Raw genomic sequence first — 27,335 nt, forward strand, 5'->3', positions numbered from 1 at the left:
TGTCCTCTATACCACTGATCCTTTCTTCTGTCTCTTCAAATCTGGTGTTGTGTGCCTCTAGTATGTTCTTTATTTGGTAAACAGAGTCTTTAAACTTGGTGATATCTACCGTTTTTCTATTTATTCTGTCAAATTCCTCTTTATGCTCTTTTACTGTCTTCTTGATCTCCTTTATGTCATTTGCTGTCCCACTTATTTTATTAAGTAGAGTTGTATGAACATCTTTGATTAGTTGTTCCAACTTCTGGGTCTCCTCTGGGGTTTCAGTTTGGTCATTAGGCAGGACTATATGTGTCTGCATTGTGATATGCTTAGTGATCTTCTGCTGTTTTCGTGGCATATAAATATCTTTATTTTTTTTGCATTAGCAGGCCTTGGGAATGTGGGTCTCTGGCATGGCAGCCGAGAACTCTGCCTGCTGAGCCACCGTGGCCTGCCTGCATGTAAATATCTTGATTGATTTATTTGAGAGTTGATTTCTTTCGGTAATCTAAGGTCTTGTGTTTGCGGGATGGTTGTATATCATGAAGGTGGGTATGGGGTGGGGCATGCAGTGTGGTGATTTGTTTCAGGGCAGATGTAGGCACAGGTTGTAGATGTTATGCTGATGCTTGTGAACGTGGGCACCTAGCAGCCAGGGATGTAGCCGTGTGAGTGCACCAGTTGGGGGGCGTAACCCTGGTGTGCATTGGTCTAAGCCATGGGGCCTTTTGTGTGCATGCTAGAGCTGTGGCAGTAGGTCAGCACTGTGACTTCCTGGATTGGGGGCAGAGGTGACCCAGCTGTTCAGGTCAGCACTTTCTCAGACCTGGGAAGTGTGGATGAGGGCCATGTGCCTGCACTGTTCTAGGACTGCTTTAATGTGCAATTCCCAGAGCTGAATGATGTTAGTGGGGGCCTGTGTACATGCTTGGACCTAGGAGTGCTGTAAACTGATGTGCAGAATTCAGGGGGGCAGGGTGAGGTTATGCAACACTATGGTCAGGGGGACAGTGGTAGCCTGGGTATGGAAGTTACTGCTTGCAGTCTTTATGTGCAGGCAACAGCCTACAGGGAACTGGGAGGGTGTGTTAGTGCTTGGGAGGAGTGCAGGAGAGGTGGGTTGTGCTGCACTTGGGGTTTGGTTGTGGGGCAGTTACATGCACAGGGGCCTGGTGGGGTGGGAGCACCTGGAGCGCCGGGAATGGGAGTAGGTGATGGGGTTCTGGTGCATGGGGTGTGAAGTGAGTCGCCGGTCATGGGGCTGCACTTGTGAGGGTAGCCCACCCAAGGAACGCAGCCTGGCTTACTTCCTAGTCCCGGGCACCTGGGACTTTCATGGGCTCCATGCCTCTGCACCAGGCTCCAGCTTTCTGCCCCTCAGTTCCTCAGCCTCTGCAACCAGGGTGCTCTATGAGGTGCAGAAGTTTCTCCCAGATCAGCTCTACTCCTGAATCCAAAACCTCACATTTTATTTGAGATTTATTCATGTTGATACGAAGTTTTTGTTGAGGCATTTCATGTTGTTTCTCATCCTTGCCAGCACTAAGTATTAATGGATTAAAATTTTTTTCTCAATGTGTTTGGAGGAAAGTGGGTATCATCTTAGTTTTGTTACCAGTGAGGTTGTGCATGTTTTCATGTTTATTGGCCATACATTTCTTCTGTGAATTACCCATTCATATCTTTTGTCTGTTTTTCTGTTGGGTTGTTTGTTGTCTTCTTATTAACTTCTTCCTTTTAATTTTTATAACTAATTTTTATTTTTTTGGAAGTCTTTTAAGCAGTATTTGTGTGTGTGTGTGTGTGTGTGTGTGTGTGTGTGTGTATGGTCTGGGAATCGATCCTGGATCTCCCACATGAAAGGTGAGCATTCTACCTCTGAACCACCTGTGCACCCTGAAAAACCTACTTTGTACTATGATATATTACAATTCTTGGCTCAAATACAGAATGAAAAATTTCTCATATAAATTAGTTTTAAAAATTTTAGAAAGATTTGGGGAAAGTTTCCAAAAAACGGATTAGTAAAATCATTAAAGTTCTTAATGATTGATTTATAACCGTTCAGTAGTGATCACACTTCTTGTAAGAAAGCATCTGTCAGTAGCATTTGAAAATTTGATGTGTGATTTCTGTAAACCTCCATTATTATTGAATAAAAACCCAGAAGGTTTCTAGTATGCTGTCATGATGTTTATGGTAGTTTTTAATACTTGCTTTTCTTTGTTTCTTCTTAATTAGGTCCCCGATGGGCTTCCTGGAATATTGGTGTGTTTATTTGTATCAGATGTGCTGGAATCCATAGAAATCTTGGGGTTCATATATCCAGGGTCAAGTCAGTCAACCTAGACCAATGGACACCAGAACAGATACAGGTAAACATTTTCTTACTGAGAGATTATTTAAAATACGTAAAATGAATTTAAAAATCTTTCATGCTCTTTGCATTTTACGGTTAACATTGAAAAGTTTAAATGCAATATGCTACCTTAAAAAATTTCCATGTTATTTGAATGTTTAATTCAAAGATGCTTAGGTCTTTCTAGTAAATGTTATAGTTTTTTAAAAATTTCTTTTTCTATAAAATGTTGATTTTGAAGTAAAGAATGATTCTTGTGTTGATGAAATTTGCCAGTGTAATTCCATAGTTTGTTGTGTTTTACTGTCAGTAGAGGGAGCCTAAGTAAAGATAAAGAAAAAAATGCTTTTAGCCTAAGAAGTGAATTGAAGGATTTCCCTTCTGTACAAAGGTGTACAGATTTTCAGACAGGGCCTGCTAACTTGAAGACAGCCCACTTAGCAGATGTTCTGATGACTGATCTGGGCTTGTTTAGAGTGGTTTAGCTTTGTTGGAGATAAATCTTGAATTTAAAGGGATTGCTGTTTTTTCAGTGTGATACTCAAACATTCTCATAAATCATACTTTGGAATCCTTAAGATTTGCTGTTAATGTAAAAATGATTATTTCTAGTGGCTTTATTTTGTAATTGACAGTAAAATTATACCACTTTTTCTTACGCCATTTTGAAATTACCTTTAATCAGTATAAAGGCTAAATACATAAATATATGTGGTTGAACTTCAATGATATGCATACAGATCTTAGGATCAGAAAAAAATAAAAAGAACATGTAAAAATTGATGTAAATAGGCGAGGTTACATAGAATAGGAATGGAGATCTGCAGGCTAAAAATTCAAAGATTATTAATTTAGTTCAGTCTCAAATTAGTTTTTTAACTTTTTTATGGCTAAAGCATAAAAGGAAATATGATCCTTTGTGTGCTTTTGGGACCCTTAAGGAGAAAACACGCTAGTTACATCAAGGAAGAAGAACACATCAAGGAAGAAGAACACATCAAGGAAGAAGAACTTTTTGAAACGTTTCATATAAGGCAATGCTCTTACTAACATCTCCATAGTAAAAATGTGGTAAAAAAAATGGTGTTTTTTTCTTAAGTCTTTCTTAAGAAAATGTGAGATATAACTAGTAATTTAACTTGGTAATTGCAGTGGGTTATGGAGATGCAAAACATTCTGGTCCAAAGTAAAAAAAATTTTTTTTTGAGATATGTCCACACATGTACATATAGTCCAACCATTTTGTATGTTGCTCACAATATCATCACATTGTTGGGTATTCCTCACCATGATCATTTTTAGAGCATTTGCATCACTCCAGAAAAAGAAATAAGATGATAAAAAGAAAGGACTCATACATCTCATACCTTTACCCCACCCTCTTACTGACCTACAGTATTTATTTTTTTTGCATGGGCAGGCATCAGGAATCGAACCCGGGTCTCCGGCATGGCAGGCGAGAACTCAGCCTGCTGAACCACCATGGCCTGCCCTGACCTACAGTATTTAAATCTACCCAATTTTTACCCTTTATCTTCCCCTATTATTTGTTACTTTTTATTCTTTACTCATCTGTCCATACCATGAATGAAAGGAGTATCAGACACAAGGTTTTCTCAGTCACACAGTCACATTGTAAAAGCTATATAGTTATACAGTCTTCTTCAAAAATCAAGGCTACTGGAACACAGTTCAGCAGTTTCAGGTTCTAGCCACTCCAATAAACCAAAAATAAATGTCTGTGTAATGCATAAGAATTACTTCCAGGATAACCTCTTGACACTATTTGAAATCCCTCAACCACCGAGACTTTATTTTTTCTAATTTCTCTCTTCTCCTTTTTGGTCAAGAAGGCTTTCTCTTTCCTATGATGCCGGGTCCTGGCTTATCCCTGGGAATCGGGTCCCATGTTGCCAGGGAGAATTACACCCCTAGGAGTCATGTCCCATGTTGGTGGTAGGGCAGTGGATTCACCTGCCAAGTTGGCTTAGAGAAAGAAGCCACATCTGAGCAACAAAAGATGCTCTCTGGGGGTGACTCTTAGGCAAAATTATCAGTAATCTTTGCTTCTCCTTTTCAGGAATAAGCTTCACAGGGGCAAGCCCTAAGTTTGAGGGCTCAGCCTATTGAATTGGTTAACCCCACTGCTTGCGAGACTATCAGAAATTCCCCAGATGGGAAAGTTGAATATTTCCTCCTTTCTCCCCAATTCTCCAAGGAAACTTAGCAAGTACTTCTTTATTCTTTGCCCAAATAACTCTGGGATAAGTATATCACTTTTTAGTGGTTCACTAAACTAGTGGTTCATTCCAAACTAAGGACAAAACATGAAATCCTTGGACAGTTCACATAGTTCTACAAAAATATATATATTTTTTCTTGTCTGCATTGTTGAGAGGAGTTGAATAGTAGATTGAGGTAGATTTTCTGCCATGGAGCTGGCTATTTTCTTCCTATACCTTCCCATTCAGAGGACTGAGGTTCTCTAGTTTGCCGTGGAATAGGTTACAGGACCACTGCAAGATAGTCAATTATTAAAAATGTAAGATTTTTGAAGCTAGTTATTAAATATTTAATAGTTAGAAATTTGAACACTTTGTCTAGTTCCATTTGTCAACTTATTGAATTTCTTAAATTAAAATTGCTGTTTTGGCATGGAAGATGTTAATGATTAACTTGTCGCCAGAGTGCCCTGTAGTTGCTCCATATGCCTTGGAGCTCCTCCTCCAGGTATACCATGTTGAGATATAAGGGTAGGATATGTTTGCTCGGAAATCAAATGAGTAGATATTCAAGTTTTATTGAAGAAAAAAAAAGAGAGAAGCTTAGCCATATCCCTTACATACACACACCATCAGCATTCTTATGGTGGCCTATGACTATTTGCCAGAGAAGCCAGAGTTCTTTAAAAATTGTTCTAGGACTGCTATACAATATAAATGAAAAAATAATTGGTGAAGATTCCAACGTTCCATACTATAGAGCACAATCTTTATTTTAAATCTTTAGTCTAGAAAATGTTAAGGCAAGTGATTCTAGAGGATAAGTAGAACAAAGTGATTAAAGATGTCTCTAGAGTCAGGCTACCAGAGTTAGACCTGCTTGATCTTGATAGGGTATTTAACATCAGAATGTCTTAGTTTCTTCATTTATAAAATGGGAATGGTAGTAGTGCCTACTTCTGTGAAGATATCAAGTAAGATAATATGAATAAAGTATTTAGAATAGAACCTAGCACATTTTAAACACCCAATAAATGTTAGCTTGTTAGTTATTAGTATTAGTAATCCGTTTGTTCATTGTATAAAACCCTCAGTATTGCTGCCTTGAATATCTTTCTGATCTTAAGCAATTTATTAGCTTTCCTGTTTGGTTGCTAAATGTAATGCTGAATAAATAGACAAATTGATACATTGTGTGGTATTATTGAATATAAAGAAATTACCTTTTAAAAATATTTGCCAAAAATATCTCATTTTAGTAATATTGATTTTTAAGTAATTTTGAAGTGAATGGCTGGGTTGTCATATCAGTTGTTTATTGAGGTTTCTCCTTATTCCATCAAAGAAAATCAATTTTTAAAAAATACATCCTATTTCTTTGTGTATTCTAGTTGATCCAACTCTGTACCTTGACATTTTATTTTTTTACTTTAACAAAAAATTGAGGTATAATTACACAAATCTAAATGAATTCTGTGAGTCTTGGCAAAAGTCTACACTGTGTAACCCACACCTCAATGATACAGAACATTTCCATAATGCTAGAAAATTCTTTTATGCCATTTCCCAGCCAACTCCCCTGAAGGCAACCATTGCATTGATTTCAATCCCCTTAGGCTAGTTTGCTATATGTTGACATTTCCATCTTTTGGCATCTGTTCCTGCTGACTCTGACCCTTCATTCAGATTAAGAAATGTGATGATCACAATATGTTTTAATATACCATGTTCACATGGATATTTTGTAATAATCTCTTTGAGAAATGCTTGGAACGCATTTATTTATAGAAGTAAGAGAAATGCTTTTTTTTTTTTTTTTTAACATGGGCAGGCACCAGGAATCGAACCCGGGTCCTCGGGCATGGCAGGCAAGCACTCTTACCTGCTGAGCCACCATGGCCCGCCCAGAGAAATGCTTTTTACTGCATATAGTTTTACCTTTTGTTTTCCTCTGCCTCCAACATTTCATGATAATCATGTTTCTCATTTTCAGATATGTTGCTTAGCTTTGGTTAGTCCTAATTCTTTTTACATCTTATTGTAGTAAATGTAGGAATATGATTTAGTCTCTGAGCTCAGTCATGCTATGGTATTTTTTTGTTTGTTTGTTTTGTTTTGCATTGACTCTGTAAAATGTGACTACTTTTAAAGTTTGCCTCGGGAGTACTTATCAGCTGATACCTATATATTATATTTATGTAAGTTATTTATGTATTAAATATGTGTGTGTAAATTTTTAGTTCATCTACGGTATGCATGGCTGTTAGAATTGATGTATGCTTATTTTTAAAAGAAAACATTTTGTCTACCTTATTTTATTAGCATAGAAATGGGTAAAGTTACTGACCTTAAAAAATCTTAATCATAGCTCTCTTAACATGTCATGGTCAGATTAAATATGTTAGATCCTACATTTATTGTCATGTCCTTCTCAAAGTTTTAGAAAGGACCAACTTTTGTATACTTTTATAAGTAGCTTTTTAAAAAATTTTGTAGTGGTTTATAAATGCCAAGTCTTGATTACTGTTAAAATTCTTAATTATTAATTTTATCCTGAAATTTTCGGTGTCTGCACTGAAGGGTTGAAAATGAAGGACACTTCATCTATCTTAACAAAGTCACTGTACTCCTGAATTTCTTACCTCACTTGTAAAGAGTCTGGTAGTTTGTGACACCTAATAAATAGTGAGATCATGTCCATAATGGAAAATATACTCATATATTCTGTATTTATCTTGATGATCTTTGGACCACTTTTTACTTTGCATATCTTTATCTTTTAGTAATCTATTGTAGACTCTGTTTACTTTTTTTTTAACTTTTTAAATTGTATAACATATATACAAAGCAAAGAAAGAAAACAATTTTCAAAGCACTCTTCAGCAAGTAGTTACAGAACAGATCCCAGAGTTTGTCATAAGCTACGATACCATCATCTTGTATTTTTTCTTTCTAGCTTCTCCAGAACATTGGAGGCTAGAAGGAATATATATTTTTTTAATCATCTCTCTGTTTACTTTTACTGGTATTATTTATTGATATGGTATTTTAATATTTTCTTGGAGACAGCAAGCCCATAAAATTAAATTTTACTCATTTATAAAATATACCTTAGGCAATTTGACATTTGAAATTGTTCATTTTCCATAGGCATATGACTTAATCTCAGTGAACTTGCCTTCAACATTAAATAGACATTTTCACCCTCTCTTTTCATATGTTGACCATTTTTACTTTGGTTTTGGCTGCATTATGGACTAAAAGGAATTGTCTTTTAAACTCAGCTCTTTTTACAACCTTGTTTGCCATCATAACAAGTGAAATAAAGCTTTATATGTGTATATATGTATGTTTTAAGATAGATATAGGAAGAGATATAAAACTTTCCTCCCTGTCGTTTTTTATCCACTCAGTTTGTTTCTGCTTTGCCTTTGAGCTTCTTTCCTGGATTTAAGGGTATGAGTAGTGGGGAGAGAGATATTCTCAGGCATCCTTCCTGCTTTGCCACCTGGTTTAAAAAAATGAGTTCACTTTGAGACATCCTTAATCTCTTTTTTTCTTCTTTGAAACATGTTGCCTTACCCTTCCCACCCAAAATGCCCCCCACCCCATACTCTTCTTCCAACCCCCCCCCCCCATACAGCACTTGGTTGAGCTGTGACCATTATTCATTTGTTTACAGTAAGCATTTATTAAATACTCACTGTGTGCCAGCAGTCTTTTAGGGGGTTAGGGACTTTTTTTTTTTTTTTTGCTATATAGTTTTACAATGATTATCAAAGACCAGTGCTACTGGATTACAGTTCAGCAACTTCAAGTATTTCCCTCTGGCTGTTCTAAAACACTAGACACTAAAAAGAAGTAGCTGTATGAAAGTCAGTATGACCATCATTTGTTACATCCTTATTTCTCAGTTACACTTTAGGGACTAACTCTTATCTTCCTTTAACAATTGAAGTTCTTCAGCAAGGCCTTTTTATGCTAATTTGCTTTACTTTTTCCTCTACTAACTCAGTTCACTTTTCACCATTGTGCGCAGTTTGTACTCACAAAGAATGGTGATTTATCTCTAATGGACAAATCTAACTCTCCATTCTCTTCCTTCTTGATCTTTGTGCTCCACTGTACATTGACAGTGCCGAAGCTTTTTTTTGAATTTGAAGAGAAAGCTGAAGTTACAGTCCTCTTCTTTAGTCTGTGTGTGTGTGTGTGTGTGTGTGTGTGTGTGTGTGTTTTACTATTTCTTTTTCTTTCCCCTCTACCTGGAGATTTTCAGCAGCTTTGTCTCTAGTCCTTTTGTTCTTTTATCCTTCTCCATAGCAAAAACTCATTTACTCATGATGGATGCAGCGGTCATTTTTTCTGTACAGGTGATTCTTGGCTCTCTTTCCCGTCATGACTTCTGCAATGAGTTTCAGTTCTTTTTTTTAAACTATTGGAGCCAGCCCTTTGGTGATCATGATTTATCGTTCTTGAGAAATCTGGTAGATCCTTGGCATGTCATCGTTAATTTTATCCAAGCAACCACTTTCATTGGAATGTTTTGTGAGAATGGAGTTAGCCAGTTAGGTGACTCCATGGTGTTTCTACCCGTTAACTTTGACATAAGTACAGTTATAAGTTTTATTATTTAGCAGCATATTAATTTTGTCAAAGTGAGGTATAGTTGGCAGAAGTACAGCATTACTGTGTGGTCCCTCTGCCATGTTTTAAAAAAAAAAGGTGGAATTAGAACCTGGAATATTGATAAGCAGTGGAAACTAAAGTTGTACATGAACCATGCAGTTGTGTACGTTTGTTTTACTTGGAGCAAGATCTAAGAATGTACTGCTTTGATCCTTTCCCCAGGGTCTGTTCTTAGCTCTTGATGAGTGCTTATCACTTCATTGCCCAAGAAAAAGAAAGAAAGAAGCTTCCTGATGTTACTTTTTAAGTCTGTGGTTGAATGTGAGAAGAGTTATTATGTTTCCATGAGAGTTCTGCAGAGGAGAAAGACGTAGTTTCTGCCCTTGAGGAACTGACAGTTGGTTGAGTGATTAAAGATACATACTTGAAGCATGTAAATTTGAAGACTGCTTTAGGGTTTTATATGTAATCTGAAGTTGTAGATGACATGATAAAGATAATGTGCCATGGGAATTTAGAGGAGAAATATTATTAAGTTTTGAGGCTATATAAAGAAGTTGAGCTTTTAATATGTGAGTAGAATTTGTGTTAGATTATGTGGGGAAAATGTTATAGGTGAGAAGAATGTAAGCTGTTGCACAGAGGTAAGAATAAAGATAGCGCATGGGGGAAAGGGGAGACTAATCTGACTGTAAGAGTCCATATTTTAGAGTAATGAAATTAAATAGGTGCCTTTGTCATCTCAGAGGCGTTCGATTAAATCTATTAGGCCATGTTAACATTTCTAATTTTTTTAAATTAAAGTCTAATTTACTTAGAGAAGAATTCATCCTCATTTTAAAATGTATTGTTGTATGTGTTTTAATGAATATATAAGCAGGTGAATACTATCACAGTCAAGTTCAAGAGCTGTGCTGTTCCTCTAAAATACTGCATTGTGCTCTTTTGTTGTTACCTAGTCCTAGTGTGCCTAGTCTCTGGCAATCAGTGAATTTGTTTTCTGTCCCAGGAGTTTCTCTTTTTCCAGTATATTATACAAAAGGAATTATTTAATATCCAATCTTTTGACTGTGACTTTTTCACTTAACATTATGCATTTGAAATTCATCCGTGTTGTTGCATGTATTAGAAGTTTTTCCATTTGACTGCTCGGTGTTATTCCATTGTATACATTTTTGCTGACAAATCTGTTAGTTTCTTAACCAGGGGTCTTGAAATGTGGCTGTAAGTTTAAAATACTCACTGGATTTCAAAGACAGTATGAAGAAAAGAATATAAAATGTCTCATTAATACATATATATATTAATATAAATATATAATATATATATTTAGATGCATGGTCTGGGAATCAAACCTGGGTCTCCCGAGTGGAAGGTAAGCTTTCTGTCACTAAACTACCTGTGCACCCCTCATTAATATTTTTAAAATTTTAATTGCATATTAAAACATTAGTATTTTGGATACCTTGGGTTAAATAAGTTATATTATTACAACTAATTTCACCTTTTTAATTTTTTTAAAAGGATAATAGAAAATGTAAAATTATGTAACTGGCCCCCATTATCCTTTTGTTGCACATCAGTGATATAGATGAACCACAGTAGTTTATCCATTCACCAATTAAAGACATTTGTGTTCAGTTTTGGTGATTGAATAAAGCAAATCCAAACATTTGTATACAGTTTTTTAAATGCGAACATTAGTTTTCAATTTGCTTAAATAAAAACTAGCTGCCATCCCACCATCTCAGGTTTTTCCTTCTAGCTTCTGCTCTAATCCTTCTCCCAGTCTATAGGGATCTTTGGGTAATGCTGTTCTGACTTTTTCATGTTGACAAGGGTGTTGACACTAAAGCATATGGAGATATAATCAATCGTTAATCTTGGAGAGGCTGGTTCCCCTGGGTTTCAAGATTTTTTTGACTTAGAAACCCTCTGGGAATTTTAGGTTCCAGTAGAGCAAACTTAGTGCATGAAACCTTTATAGAGTCTCAGTTTGAGTCCTAGGTATTCTTAAGAGTCAACAGGCATGATGTTGGTTGGGGTTTAGCAAACCGTGGCAATTAGCACTATCTAATTGAAGCTTACATAAGAGTACTCTCCAGAATATTCTCTTAATTCTGTTTGACCTCTCTTGGGCGCTGATACCTTATTTTATTATACTTCTTTTTCCCCTTTTGGTCTAGAAGGCATTGTAGATCCCACAGTGCCAGGGCCAGGTTCATCCCCATAAGTCATGCCCCATGTTGTCAGGGAGAATTTCACCCCTGAATGTCATGTTCCAAGTAGGGGGCAGTAATGATTTTGCTTGCAAAATTGGGCTGAGAGAGAGAAAGAGAGAGAGACACTACATCTGAGCAGCTGGAAGCAACTCTTAGTCCTTGTTATGGGTAGTCTACTTCTCCCCTATAGAAATAAGTTTCGTAAGGGCAAGCCTCAAAATCAAGGGCTTGGTCTATTTTCTTGGGAGTCCCCAATGGTTGAGAAGGTACCCAGAGTTTCCCAGATGGTTGCCCAGTTATTTTAATTGGGTTTTTGTTTTAATTGGGTGTTTTGGTTTCTTATTATTGAATTTTGAGAATTCTTTATGGATTCTGAATACAAGTCCACAACGTACTTTGCAGGTATTTGTGGTCTGTAGCTTATTTTGTTCTGTTAATGGTCTCTCTGTAAGAGTAGTAATTTTTAATTTTGGTGAAGTTCATTTTATGCATTTTTTTTTCTTTTATCAATCATGCTCTTGAGTTCATATCTAAGAACTCCTTGTCTAACCTAAAGTCATAAACATTTCACCTGCATTTTCTTTTAAAAGCTTTTACATTTAAGTTAGTGATTCGTTTTGAGTTGATTTTTGTATGTGGTATACAATATGGATCAAACTTATTATTTTTTTGGTTATTGATGTGTAATTGTTCTGGAACCATTGTTGAAAGACTGTTCTTTCTCCATTGAATTGCCATGACTCCTTGTTGAAATCACATAGCTATACATACAGGTCTGTTTCTGAACTCTGTTCTATTTCATTAGTTTGTATGTGTTGAATCCTTTGCCACACTGTCTTGATTACTATACCTTTATAGTAGATCTTTAAATCAGGTAATGTGAGTTGTCCAACTTACTTTATTTTTGCATACAATCCTTTGTCTTTTTTAATACATTTAAGGATGAATTTATTGATGTCTGCAAAATACCCTGCAGGGACTGTGTTTGCATCCCATTGAATCTGTACATCATTTTGGGTGGCATTGACATCAATACTCAGTTTTCCATTCCATAAAATGGTGTACCTTTCCATTTATGTTGAAATCACAATGTCTTTAATTTGTTTCATCAGTGTTTTGTATTTTTCAGAACACAGATCTGACACATACTTTGTTAGATTTATTCCTAATTATTTCATGTATTTTGGTGCTATTGTAAATGATATTTTTGAGAAATTCAGTTTCCAATATTCAGAGCTAGTACACAGAAATACAGTTGATTTTTGTATATTGACCTTGTATTTGACAAGCTTGCTAAACTCACTTATTGTTTAAAATAGATTCTTTGTAATTTTCTGCTTGGACATCATGTCCTCTGTGAATCTAAACATTTTTATTTCTTCCTTTCCCATCTTTATGCTTTTAATTCTTTTCTTTCTTCTCTACCTCTCTGTCTCTCTCTCTTTCCCTAATTTCTCTTTCTTCCCTTCCGTCCCTCCCTCCTTCCTTCCATCCTTCTTTTTCCTTTGTTTCTTTTCTTTTTCCCTCTTTCTTTTTTTTTTAACTTGCCTTATTGCAGGGTTAACACATTGACCTTGTTAGAGTAGTGAGATTTCCTTACATTGTTCCTTACCTTGGGAAGAAGATACTCATTCTTTCACCATTAAGTATGATGTTGGTGGATTTTTGTGGTTGTGTTACTGGACAAAGACGATGAATTCTTTTGCCCAGTGTGCTCAGTGACAAATTCCTGAGATGCTGGGATTTCCCAGAGAGAAAGAATTTATTACTAGGCATGTAGTAGGATAACTGATGGCCTTTCAGCCCAAAATCTGTCTCCCGGAGTTTAGGTGGTTCAAGGTGTTTAAAGATTTTAGTAGGGAGAGATGAAGTCATTTCAGATAGCAAGTTCAGAGCAGAAAAGGAGATGCTGTCATCATTATCGTTTCATAACAACATAAGCTGAAAGGAAGAAAGGCAGAGCTATCATTTCAGTGCTAAAGCTGTAAGCCCAAAGGAAGGGAGGCAAGTTATCTTTCAATAGCATATGATTTATGAACGTCTGGGACTGAAAATAGTTAATGGCTGAGTTCAAATTCTTCATTAGTCTTGGGGCCTTTGCCCTATAAGAAAATGACCAGATAATGGGAGTAATAGCTCTTACAGTCACAAGGCACAAGATAAGGGCCTTTGCAGTCATTTCAGATATCAGGGCGGCTGAATTATAGTTTAGGAATTTCATGGATTTCCCTCTGTCTACTCCAGTATATCAGAAGGCAAAAAGGAAAATTTATGTAATGATTCAGTAATCAAAATCATCCCTTAAGTCCTGATTCCTTGGTTACAGAAGCACTTTTATTAGGTTAGAAGGTTCCCATCTATTTCTTATTTGCTGAGATCATGGATGAATGTTAAATTTTGTCAGATTACATTCTATACTAATTGAAATAATCATGCAGTGTTTCTTTTTTCTGTTGATTTGGTGAAATATATAGATTAATTTTCAAATGTTAAGCCAATTTTGCATTCCAGGGTGAACCCCAGTTGGTTACATTACCAGAGTCGATTTACTAATATTTTGTGAGTTTTTTTTTTTTTTTTTGGTATTGCTCATGAAGGATATTTGTCTGTAATTTCTACTTCTTATAATACATTTGTCTAATTTTGGTATTAAGATAATGTTGTTCTCATAAAATGAGTTGGAAAGTTCTCTCCTCTTTAAATGTTTGGAAGAGTTTGTATAGAATTGTTATTGTTTCTTCCTTAAGACTTTGGCACTATTTGTCAGTGGAAATATCTGGTCCTGGAGGTCACTTTGTTGATGGCTTTATTTCTACATTCAATTTCTTCATAGATATAGTACTGTTCAGTCATATATTTCTTCTTTCATGAGTTTTTATAGTTTTTTTGTATCTCAAAGAATTTATTCATAAATTTGATTGTGATGTTTCTAATACTTTCTTTTTAATCCTTGTAATGACTGTGTAGGGTCTGTAGTTATGTCTGCTTTTTCATTATCTTTATAAGTTGTATCTTCTGTTTTTTCCCAGGTCTTCCTATTTATAGGTTTATCAATTTAATCACTTTTCTAAGAATCAACTTTTGATTGCATTGATTTTTCTTCTTTATTTAGTTTCATTGATTTCTGCACATATCTTTATGATTTCCTTCTTTCTGCTTTAGGTTTTATTTGCTCTTGTTTTTCTTCTTAAAATGAAAACTTAGACTATTGAGTTGAGACCTATCTTTTTTTAATATAAGCATTTAATATTGTAAATCTCTTTCTAAGAATTGCATGTCACACAGTTTGATATGTTGCATTTTCATTTTCATTCTGTTCAAAATACTGTGATTTTCCTATATTTTTATATATTTCCCAGTGTCTGGGAACTGTCTCTGCTCTTTGATATCTAGTTTATTAATTCCTCTGTGTAATATGAACTTACTTTGTATTCATCAATTCTTTTATATTTATTTGTGTGTATTTTATGGCCCAGAATTTGCTCTATATTGGTGCATGTGCATTTGAAAAGAATATGTTTGCTGTTGTAGATTATTTTGTAAATGTCAGTCAAATTGGCTGATAGCATTGTTGAAGTTTTCTATACCCTTACTTATCTTCTTTCTGTGTTATTTATTATGGAGAGTAGGATATTGACATAATGAACTATAATTGTGAATTTGTCTGTTTTTCTTTTGAGTTACATAGTTTTTGCTTCAATATTTTGAAGCTTTGTTGCTAGGTGCAAATATTTTTAGGATTGTTATTCATTCTTTATTAATTTACCCCTTTTTTCATTTTACAGTGTCCCTCCCTTATACCTGGCTTTATTCCCTGTTTCGAAATCTACTTTGTTTGATATTATTATAGCCACTGCAACTTTCCTTTGCTTAATGTTTGTCTGGTGAATATGCTTTTTTTTTTAACTTTTTTATTGTGAAATATATATGTTATATTTATTTATATAAATATAAATAAAATTATATTCATTTTTTTAAATTTATTTAAATACAACATATATATGTTTTATATATAAATTTATATATATATAAAACAGTAAATTTCCACGTACGTTCTAGTGCATAGTTATAGAACAGATTTTAAGGTTTAGTATGGGTTATAGTAACCCATAACTCATGGGTTATGAGTTTTTGTTTTTTCTTCTAGTTGCTCTAAGATGTGGGAGACCAAAAGAAATATCAATATAATGATTCAGCAGTCATACTCATTTGTTAAATCCTGTCTTCTCTGTTGTACTCCTCATCCTCTTCTTTTTTTCTTTTTTGTGAAAATAACGTATATACAAAAAAACAGTAAATTTCAAAGTACATTGCAACAATTAGTTGTAGAGCAGATTTCAGAGTTTGGTGTGGGTTATAATTCCAGTTTTAGGTTTTTACTTCTAGCTACTCTGAGGTACTAGAGACTGAAAGAAATATCAATGTAAAGTGATTTAACACTCATAGTCATTTGTTAAACCCTACCTTCTCTGTATAACTCTACCATTACCTTGGATCTTTCTTCCACTCTTTAGGGGTATTTGGACCAGGCCTGGTAAAGCTTTTTCATGTTGGAAGGGACAATATGAAACATATAAAACAGCCTCTCAAAATCTAGAAATAGCAATTACCACTCCAGACTAAATGTGACTGCTATAGGAAACTTGCAATCTAGGCCTCTTATAAGTATGTTCTAAATGAAATCATACAATATTTGCTCTTTACCTTCTGGCTTATTTTACCTCTCCAAATGTCCTACAGGTTGTATATGCTGAAGTACCTACACTTGATGTGCTCTTTCAAGATGTAGTTTCAAATCTTTATTTTTATTTTGGGGTAGTCTTTTTGAATTGTAGCTTTGAGTATTCTGTCTCCTTGTGTTTTAGTTTTCTTCTTTACAGATTCTTGTTTGTATATTGGATCTTCTTTGCTTATCTCCAGTATTTGTCACTTTCTCTTGGATTTTTTATTACTTTCTTTTTGTGTTGTTTTGTTTAAGAGATTTTTTCCGCTTTTGCCTCTTCAGTTTTTGTAGGCCATTATCTGTTGTGTTTTTTTGCTCTCTTGTTCTATTTTATTTCATCTTGATTTCTGAAATATTTTTTCATTTATTGCTAATTCTCTCCTGAGTTCTTTCATTTTAATTCTAAATGTTTTTAATTTTCTATTTTCTAATTTGTTTTCTTTCTTTACTTGAGCATGACCTTTTGCTCATTTCATGTATCTTTTCCTATCATAGGTCTTTTAGCTCACTCTTAACTTAATAGGTTAAAATTTTAATCTATTGTCATATTTTTCTAGTTTTATTTCATTGTAGAGATATCTGTTTTGTATTAGCTGTTTTTCTTGTAATAACTTTATGTACAAGTTGGCCTTGATTCTTTTCTGTTGATCATATTTATGTGAAATTAGGTTCCTTTATTTCCAGAAGGAAATAGTATTCAAGATAGTTTTTCTTACTTTACAGACGTCTCTCTTCAGTTCTCATGTAATAATCAGAGGTAAAGAAACTTGTCTTCTGAGAATTTCTTGCTTTGTTCCCTTCTCCCACTTTTATCTGGCCTTTCTCTCCATTATCTCCACTATTTTATTCTATTCAGTTTTGAGTTTCTTCTCAGAAACTGTCTTAGAAGAGAGAGTTGGTGGTTAGTTTTGAGAGTCATAGGAGTTATTTTATTTGCTTCACTGGGTTGAGCAAAAAATCCTTTTCAGTTTCTTGTGCTTTTCTCAAGTTTGGGTTATTGTCGTTTCCAGTTTATCTCACTTGACTTCTCAGATTCATCAGACTTTCTTTTAAGAGTTGCAAGTATCATGCAGGTATAGTGTCTCCCTGTTTGCATTTTGGGGTTTGTGGGGATACTTGGTTACTTGGTTTTGTTGTAAACATTGTCAATGGATTTTTTGTTTTTCTATCTAGTTGCTCTATTTTTTCTTTTTGGTAAGGTGATTCAGAGCTTCGAAACACTCACTTATATTACAGAATTCCCATGACAAGCAATATTTAACAGAATAAGATTCCAGTAAAACAGCTAATTTAGAGAACTCTGTGATTTAACCACATTTGACCTGTGTGTGCTAGAACTTTGTTTAGTCTCTCAAAGTTTTGGCCTTAGATAAATTTTAATAGTGCTTTATAGAACCAGATACAAAATAAGTTTTCTGTACTCTGAAATTCTTTATGCATATATTTTCAAGAAATCCTCTGGTCATATAGCCTTTTCCTTATTTTGTGGGAGTGGTCATTTTAATTCCATGAAGTTGACAGAGAAAATTTTCTCATCATGGCCTTATGTACATAACTAACTTTTTAAGTCAATTGAGATTCTGCATATGGTGAATCCTTGCCAGGATTATTAAATACATCTTCAAAGAAAATCAGAGCATGGAGGCAGCCCTCAGAATTGGATTTATGTATTGCCTACATTTGAAGAGTGAAATAAAGCAAAAATATGATACTGTCTTTTAAAAATTTTAATCTGTGGAGTTGAATAGGAGATTTGCATTTTTAAGCAACTAGTTCGGATTTGTTAATTGTTTAAAGGTTACGCTTTTAAGAAGAACAATTATAGTTTTTTAAAGGTGTGTATTTTAGAGTTCTCTATTCCTGGTGAACAGAAATGGTAAGATGTTATTTAGTGAAAGCCTTTTAACTGTTAATTCTATACTGCCCAACCTGATAGAATTTAATGACTATAACTAAAGGAATGATAAGCTATTTGAAGATAAAGGGCTTGTACCCCCATTGCAGAGGGCACTATTTTGTAGGAAATTGCTAGATGTTGTTGAATGGATCACCTGGAAACACAATTATTAAATTCATTGTATATGATATTTTAGCTTCCCTGCTATGTGTGAAAATGAAAGTGATAGAGGATAGTAATCAGCATAGGTAAAGTACTGGCCTGAGATTCTGTAGATGTAGGTCTGGTTCTGGCAGTAATGTTAGTAGTGGCTCCTCTTTTTTTAAAAACTTATCTGTGTCTAATGATACGCGAAATTCTAATATTGGCAAATGTCTCTTTACTATTTTTTTTTATAATATATGTTTCTGAATTTCTGAAAGCATAATACAGTATTCAAAAAAGGCCTTTCAGGCAGCAGAATGGAGTAAGCATGTTGCATGAGTAAGATAGTTTGTGACAGGTTTTGATGAGTATAGACAAGTGTGTGTCCTAAGTGTTAAAGGTGAAAGTTGCAGCCATAAGCTGGTTTAGATTTGATCCTATGAGTGATAATTTATAAAAATATTAAAATTTAATTTAATATTAAAATGCTTAAATACAAATATTTAATTAATTAATATTTGTAATATTAAAATATTACAAGTGGATGAGTGACATCTGATGTAGGTTTTAAAAAGATAAATTTGATGGACTTGATCCTGTAATAGTCTAGGTAAGAGGTGACTAGAGCCTTGAATTAAGGTCGTGGACGTTGGGTTAATTAAAGAGGGGGAGACTACAAGAAATATTAAGAAGTTAGGAGCACCAAGGTTTCTGGCGAGAGCAGGGAGAATCTAAGATGATTCTTGAACTAAGGCCTTGAGCAAACGAAGTGAAAGTAGTGATTTATTCCTGGACTTAAAATAGAATAGAATGTCACAGTAAGTAGAGATGACAAAAGTATGTGATGTGAAACTTTTCCAATTTTGTCACAATTCTGTTTAATTTCATTGTTGTAAAAATAAAGAGTACATTCTTAGAAAGGCACTTAAGATTATTTGTAGCATGTAGCAAATGTTACAACAGATAAATCAAATCTGAAAATATCTAGAAGTTGTGAAAAGGTATAAAAACAGTTATTGTTAATTCATCATTTAAAATTTTCAGTTTTTAATATGTGTGGTTTTTCTTTATTCTTAAAACAATAATTGCAACAAAGAGAATAACTCCCTTAAAAAAACAGTTTTATAAAATCTGAGGGAATGGACTCTATTAAATACTTCCAAAGAGTTCCTGAGACCAAAATGGTGGCCCTTCTTTTCCAGCAGCTGAAATCCAAAAGATCTTGAAACCAGTCCTGAAAGGCTTGCTCCTATGCAAGAAATCCTGGTGGCTTTTGAGAGGAAGATAGAGAACTATTCTGGAAAATTTCAAGTGGTAGTAGAGGTGAGTCACCAACATGAAGAATTTGTCCAGGGACTACAAAAATTCATTTTTTCTTTTTAATTAAGGGAAATTAATTAATTTTTCATAATATTTATTCAACTAAGGCCCCCTCCCTCAAAAACACAAATTTATTAAAATTTTAAGAAGTGTTTATTATATAAGCTTCAGCAACAATAGTGTTTCTTTAAGAAGATTGTGTGAAAAGATGTGGTAAATAAATGCCATATTTATGTTTTTTGTATATTTTGAATGTAAGATGTGCTTGAATGAAATTTTTAAAAATATAGTAATTTGTTTTGATTCATTAACCTTTTTGATCATCAGAAGACTGTTTGCCTTAGTTTAAGTAAGGGAGGGCACATTTGTGGAGGAAGTCACCTTGCTTTGATTCTGATAGTGCTTGGACACCCTCGCTCCTTCTGGAGAGTATTTCATTTAAAAACAACATAGGATTAAGATAGCTCCTTCTAATTAATTTTAGGGAATTGGGAGTGTATAGATGTAGTGCAAGAGTTCTAATGTGAAGTCTCCCTTCCACTTCAGTCACCCACCTTCTCTTCCTCAAATAGCTCAGTTTATAAGTTTCTTGTGTATTTGTCTTGAAATATTTTATGCATCTATACAAAGACAGATGTTATACATTAAGTAGCCTTCTTTATATCTTTGTACAAAAATCTTTTGACCTTGAAGTATGATTCTTTTTTCTTCTATGTCTTTCTCAAAACTTAAGTATAGGAATTTTATTTTAGTAATTTTACTTTTATTCCTCCAGGTTCAATTTAGCATCCTTCTGTTAAGCATTAATATGTTTAAAATTCTGTTGATTATTTTAAAGTCGTGCATTTTTGCCATTGGGAATTTAGCATATCTAATTGCCACAGAAAATTTAGCATATCTAATTGTCACAGTGCAATCTTACCATTTGCACCAAAGCAATTAGTAAATTCAGTCCTTTGTTTTAAAATAAAAGGTATTTTTTTCACATCCCATTTTTAAAACAACAGTTAACTCCAAAGAGCATATCTGTACATACATTATAAAGAATTATTTATGAAAGTTAGCAGATAGTGTTCTGAAATAATACTTTAGTGTGCATTTTGGTTTTATTATTAATGGCTGTTAACCACATACATCTCAGCCTCCGAATGGAAAGTGAAGTTAACAGTTCAGGGTTAGAAACAAGGGAAAGGAATCGAGGAAAGGGGGAGGATGCACAAAGATGAGGAAAGTTGAAGTCCAAGGAGCCATACTTCTCAGATTCAGCAGCTAACCCTGGAATGGACTGTGTTTGCCTTTATTTGAGCTAGGACAAATAACATTCCTACCCTGCAGTAGTTTTATTACTTAGCTGGATTCCACAAAGAGCTCTGTGTCCCAAGATTTTGGAAAGTTGCAAAAAAAAAAGTTCAAGTTTTATTCTTGAGATGAATCATTAAACTTAATCTCAGAATTTCCCATGCCCTGTCATTTTTCTTTCCTTTTATTTATGTTCATTTTTTCTTTCATAGTGATAGTGACTTGAACGTGAGCACATTGGGTTTCTGTCTGTTCTTGTTACCTTTTATCTTCATTCATTTATTTTGGGGCTCAGTTTTCATTAAAACTGTCTCTGTGCTGCTTAATGAACATTTTTGTCACTGGAGCAACTCCATTGCCCTAACATGGTGACTTTTTTTTTTAAACATATATAGTTTTGATAGATAAAAATAAGTAAATTTTCTTATTGCATCTCTTTGCATCTTTATTGAATCTGCCTGTTTTTTCATCTATTTCCGCTTTTTGTTATTTGTTAATTATGTTTGGTTTGGTTATTTCATATATTTTAGTTTATTAAATTTGACAAATGTGATGCAAATATGCCATTTAAAACCTTGGCAGCTGCAGTTCTTTTAAGTCTTTGCAAAGTATTAAAAACTTGGAACTGTTTAAGTTTTATTGCTAAAACTAGGAAAGAGTGAAATGCTTTCTGTTTAGAAAGTTTCAGAAATAGAAAGTTTCATCCATGTTAGATTGTGATGACAGTATGTTAGACTGTGGATGCTATGCTTTTCAGCAATTTAGTTCAAATAGTGTTTTTTGAAATTGAATCTAAGGTATCCAAGAGGTTTTGGGCAGGTATTGTTCTGTGTACTAGATTAGATGGAGAAACTAAAACACTTAGATTGTGAGTTGATGAGAACAAAATGATTTTTTTCACAGTTTTCCCTATTAATATTTTGCATGAGTGTGGTATGTTTGTTACAATTCACAAAACAATATTATTGTATTTATGCTGTTAAATTTAGTGTACTGTTTACATTGTATTGTACAGTACTATGGGTTTTTTTGTTTGTGTGTATGGTCACACATACAAAAATTTCCCTTTTTTCCAATATACAGTTTAGTGGTGTTAATTACATACACAAGAGTTGGGCCTTTATCTTCATTGGCTATTGCCAAAACTTTTTCATCACCCCAGACAGATACCCTAATCCAATTAAACATAAACTCTTTATTCCCCTTCCCCATTTGGTCCCTGTAACCTGTATCCTAGCTTCTAACTTTAAGAATATGCTTATTTTGCTTATTTCATATATGTGAGATAATATTATATTTGACAATTTATGGAGGACAAAACACTGTTAATAGTAGATATTGTAGGCTTTAAGATTCTTAAATGTGATTTATTTTCAGGTGAATCCTGCCTTTATATTTATAATAGTGGTGTTCTAGTTTGCTAGCTGTTGGAATGCAATATACCAGAAACAGAATGGCTTTTAAGAAGGGGAAATTTAATGAGTTGCTAGTTTACAGTTCTAAGGCTGAGAAAATGTCCCAATTAGAAATGTCCAATCAAAGGCATCCAGGGAAAGATACCGTGGTTCAAGAAGGCCGATGGAGTTCAGGGTTTCTCTCTCAGGTGAGAAGGCACATGGCGAACACAGTCAGGGCTTCTCTCTCTTGGCTGGAAGGGCACATGGCGAATACGGCGTACTCTCCTGGCTTCTGGTTTCATGAAGCTCCCCGGGAGGCGTTTTCCTTCTTCATCTCCAATGGACTCTCTGCTTCGTGGTGCTGCAGCATTCTCTGCTCTCTCTGAGTCTCTCATTCTCCAAAATGTTTCCTCTTTTATAGGACTCCAAAAACACCAATCAAGATTCACCCAAATGGGTGGAGACATGTCATCCCCTAACCAGTTTAGCAATCACTCTTGACTAAATCATATCACCCAGGGAGATGATCTCATTACAGTTTCAAACATACAGCATTGAATAGAGATTATTCTACCTTTATGAAATGGGATTTATATTAAAACATGGCTTTTCTTAGGGGGCATACTTCCTTTCAAACCAGCGCAAGTGGTAATTTAGGATGAAGTTAATTATATAAAAAAGTACAATATAAAATTTATCTTTCTAGTTACTATATAATGTATAAAATGAAGACAGATTGAATTTAATGAGAGGTAGCTAAACAATTTAAAATTGTTCTTGAATCGCATTTATCATAACTATGAAGTATACTGTTTACTTATTTCTCAATATATTAATGTTTTTCTTAAAAATGAATGCTGACTTTGTATTTAATATATTCTTACTATCATTTCTTAATCTGTCAGAAATATCAACACATTTTCTGCTCACTGGTTGCTTGACTGATTTTTTGTGTGTGTTTTTTGAGATAAACTTTAATTTTTAAGTGAATAAATGGACATTAAAAATATTTTTTGGAGCAAACTTAATAGAATCTTTGACTTAAGTAAATTTAGTCCTCTTTCTCCCTTTTTTGTACTTGAAAGTTATTAATTGATATAACTTCTCTACAGCCAGATTATTTTCAAAATTACTAATTCCTTTGAATTCTTAATAGTTGATTTAATAACCTTATTTATTTATTTTTCTTAACTTTTCTAAAATTAGTTCTAATCTGTATCCAAGTATTCCTCCTATTGAGGACGTGAAAATAGGTTTGAAAAATTTAAGCTTTTCAGAATGATGCATAGCACTCAGGGTCTGACTCGATGCCCAGGATCTAGACGGTAGAAATTATGGTAGCTAATTCATTACCCAGACTGAAATTCCATACTGATGAAAAATAATTATAAACCTTTTTCTTTTTCTGGTTTTTACAATGGGAATTTATTAACTTACAAGCTTACAGTTCTTTCTTTCTTTATCATCACAATCAATTTTTTTCTTTTTTGTGAAAAAAAACATATATCCAAAAAAAGAAATAAATTTCAGAGTACATTGCCACAACTAGTTGTAGGACATGTTTCCAAGTTTGGTATGAGTTATAATTCCACAATTTTATGTTTTTATTTCTAGCTCTCTAAGGTGTTGGAGGCTAAAAGAAATATCAGTATAGTCATTCAGTACTCATACTCATTTTTTAAACCTGACCTTCTCTGTATAACTCCACTATCACCTCTGATCTTTTTCCTACTCTTTAGGGGTATTTGGGCCAGGCCCATTCTGACTTTTTCATATTGGAAGGGCTATCAATACTATAGGATAGGGGGATACAACTAGTTGACTCCTGAAAAGGTTGGCCCCTCTGCATTTCAGGACTTATCTGGTCCAGGACTAATCTGGGGTTGTAGGTTTCTGGGAAGTTACCCTAGTGCATGGAATATTTGTAGAATCTTATGTAATACCCTAGGTGTTTTTTAGGATTGGTAGAAAATGGTTTTTTTTTTTTTTTTTTTTTTTTTTTTTAAAGAGAGAGGGAGGAAGGGAAGGAAAGACAGAGAGAAGGAAGGAAGGATGGAAGGAAGGAAGGGAGGAAGAAAGGGAAACATCTTTAAACATTTTCTTGTTTTATTATATTTTGTTTGTTTGTTTGTTTTTTACATGGGCTGGGGCCGGGAATCGAACCGGGGTCCTCCGGCATGGCAGGCAAGCACTCTTGCCCGCTGAGCCACCGCGGCCCGCCTAGAAAATGGTTTTAGTTGGAGTTTGGCAAGCTATGGTAGGTAACAATGTCTAACTGAAGCTTGAGTAAGCGTGACCTCTGCAGTAGCCACTCGACTCTGAACTCAGCCACTGATAACCTTATTTCTTACATTTCTTTTCCCTTTTTTTGTCAGGGTGGTGTTGTTGATCCTACAGTGCCAGGGACAGGCTCATCCCTGGGGATCATCTCCCATGCTGTCAGGGAGACTTTCATCTCTGGGTGTCGTGTCCCATGTAGGAGGGAGGGCAATGGTTTCACTTGCAGAATTGGGCTTAGAGAGAAAACGCCATATCTGAGCAAGAAAAAACGTCTTCCGGCCATGACTCTTAGGCATACCTATAGGTAGACTAAGCTTTTCCACTATATACATAAGCTTTACAGGAGCAAGCTTCTAAGATCAAGGGCTTGGCCTATTGATTTGGGTGTCCCTAATGTTTGGCACAGTATCAAGGGTGTCCCTGGTGGTAAAGTTTAATAGTTCCATAATATTTCTCCCATCCCTCAAGGGACTTGGATCTATAAAGACAAGTTGTTCTATCAGACAAGTGATCTATCCAGACAAGTTGAATTAGATTAAGTGGTACAGAAAATTTAGGTTCCGGACATAATAAAACTTCCTTCCTTTGGTCTCAAAGACTAGATCAAGTTCTAAAATATAGGCAATGTCTTCCTTACCTCTGTATTCTGAATTATCTTAATTCTGACCCGATTGGCTTCATTCTTATCTCTAAATACCAGGTTATATATAAACAGCCCTTCGAATTCCAGAAATAACAGTTACTGTTCTGGATGGAATAATCTTTTAATAACAGGAATGATGTTTTAGTGATGGAGGCAACACTTCTATCTTAAATTAAGGTAACTTATTTTAACTAGCAGGTACATCATGGTAATGATTGGAAGTGAGTTTGAATCCTAGTCTCAGCCCTGTCACTGAATTGTTGTAGGACCCAACAGAAAAATCATATAACCTCTCTGTGTTTCAGTTTCTGCAGCATAAAAACTAAAATTGAGCCTCTAAAGTAAAGAAATTTTGTAAGCCCTGAAAGACAAAGTCTGCATCCAAATGAGGAAGCTGGAGGCTTTTAAATTACTGATGGTTATTGAGTCTCTCATGAGTTGAGTACTCATGAAGACTGATAATCTTGGGCCTGTTATTTAACATTTTGCAGAAACATTTTCTTCCCTGTAAAATTAGAGTAATAATGCCTATCTCAGGGTTATTTTGAAGTTTTAAAATATTAACCCTTGACATTATGTATTAGGCTATTTTTAGTTACCAGGCAGAGTTTGCTCTTCTTGGGCAGTAGAACAAATTTACATCAGTGTTCTGTAAGACATCTAGAGTGTACCATATCTCTTATCACCTTCCTGAAATGCTAGCTCCTGTTTTTTCCCCCCTTGCCTAACATCATCCTGAAATTGCTCTACTTTTATCTCCACCACTCCTTCCACTGTTCACCTTCCTCCCTCCCTTCTCCTTTCTACATTTTAGAAACCTAGAAGCTGAATCTGAGCTTACCTATATATTCTTTCTTTTCACAGTGTGATCTCTACGTCTGTGATGTAATTAAATCCTCCTTTCCCTCAATCTCAACCCAAAGCATGCACATTTTTATATATATACCTGCACACATATATGCATGTTTTTGGCGCTGCTCTCCTGTAGAAATAACTTTCTTTCACATCCATCATGTCCCTTGTTTGTATAAGTGAAGCCTATTAAATTCTGTTAATTTTTATCAAGCTGCTTATATTTAAGTCCCTTGTTATTTTAAATAACTTTTTGCTTGGTTTTCTGTTTTATTTGTAGGTAAATTTTAAATGGTATGGTTTGCAATATTATTTTACCTTTCCCTTTCAGGTTTTTGTGTCCTCCTTTTTCTTTTTGCTAAATTTTGATGGGTAGCAACCTCAGAACAATGTAAATAAGTTCTTGTCATGTGGAAGGGTGTTTTATTCCTTGTTTTTTTTTTTATTTTGTCAAAATAAAATATTAATGATCTGCATTAAATAGAGATGATTGTATAAAAGATGTAACGTCATATTCATTGAATGTAAGATATCTCTGATTATAAGAAGTGCTTCCCTTTTATGCACAAATAAATGCACTAATAAATGCATAAAAGGGACAAGAATCACTGTATTCTGGATTTGAAGGAATATGGTTGTGTGTACAGTTGAGGACTAACAACTTAAGTAGACATTTGGTTGTCTGATAAACCTTATTGAGTTACTGGGATGAGGGATTTCTGGGAAAACTTAAAAAAAAAAAAAGAAATTATAAGAATGGATTTCTCTACCATTTAAAACATTTTGAGAATTTAAACTTTATGTAAATGATATAAAATAAGAACAAATATTGTTTTGTTTATACATCTTAAACATTCAGTGCTGTTTGGCTAGTCCTTACTCATAGATAATACTGAAACTTAAACTGGTTGTAATTATTACCAAGTTATTTTATATCTCCTAAGCAGTGATTTGTTCTTACACTTAGGGTTGATGGATTTGAGGGAGGGTGTTCTGTGAGCTTCTAAAATTGTGTGTAAAACTTGTCCTTTAGGTACAGTTTTTGGAGGTTGGAGATCCATAGCTTTCAGCTAAATCTCAAAGGAGTTAATAGCTCCAAAGAAATTATTCCTCTGCCATAAAATCCTGGATGAGTTTTATTTCTCTTTTATCTCACCTCCAGTGTGCTCTTGGTTATAAATCATGACAATCCCAGAGTATTTTGAAGCACAAAACAAAGAAAACTTGATCCTGAGTTGTCAGCTTTGGAAATGACAGCATTGTTCAAGTGATATATTTAAGACAATAACACACCCGCTACCAGGGAATCCACTTTTAGGAAGTTTTGAGTATAAATAAATTTGATGTCTTCACAGAAAAATGTGGGTCC

General features: G+C 34.5%; 1 protein-coding gene across 4 annotated transcripts in view; it reads left to right on the plus strand.

The window, feature by feature from the left end:
- The window catches only part of SMAP1 (small ArfGAP 1), a 243,339-nt gene that overhangs the window by 75,246 nt on the left and 140,758 nt on the right, over positions 1–27,335 (plus strand). For 2 of the 4 annotated variants that reach the window (XM_077162201.1, XM_077162202.1), the window contains exon 2: positions 2,224–2,357. In XM_077162201.1, the coding sequence (XP_077018316.1) occupies positions 2,224–2,357 (134 nt within the window). Of the gene's footprint in view, positions 1–2,223; positions 2,358–19,377; positions 19,499–27,335 lie in introns of those variants that run through there. The other 2 variants (XM_077162204.1, XM_077162203.1) reach the window with 2 other exon arrangements.

The sequence above is a fragment of the Tamandua tetradactyla genome, chromosome 5 (genome assembly GCF_023851605.1).
Source record: "Tamandua tetradactyla isolate mTamTet1 chromosome 5, mTamTet1.pri, whole genome shotgun sequence".
In the NCBI taxonomy this organism is placed as follows: domain Eukaryota; kingdom Metazoa; phylum Chordata; class Mammalia; order Pilosa; family Myrmecophagidae; genus Tamandua; species Tamandua tetradactyla.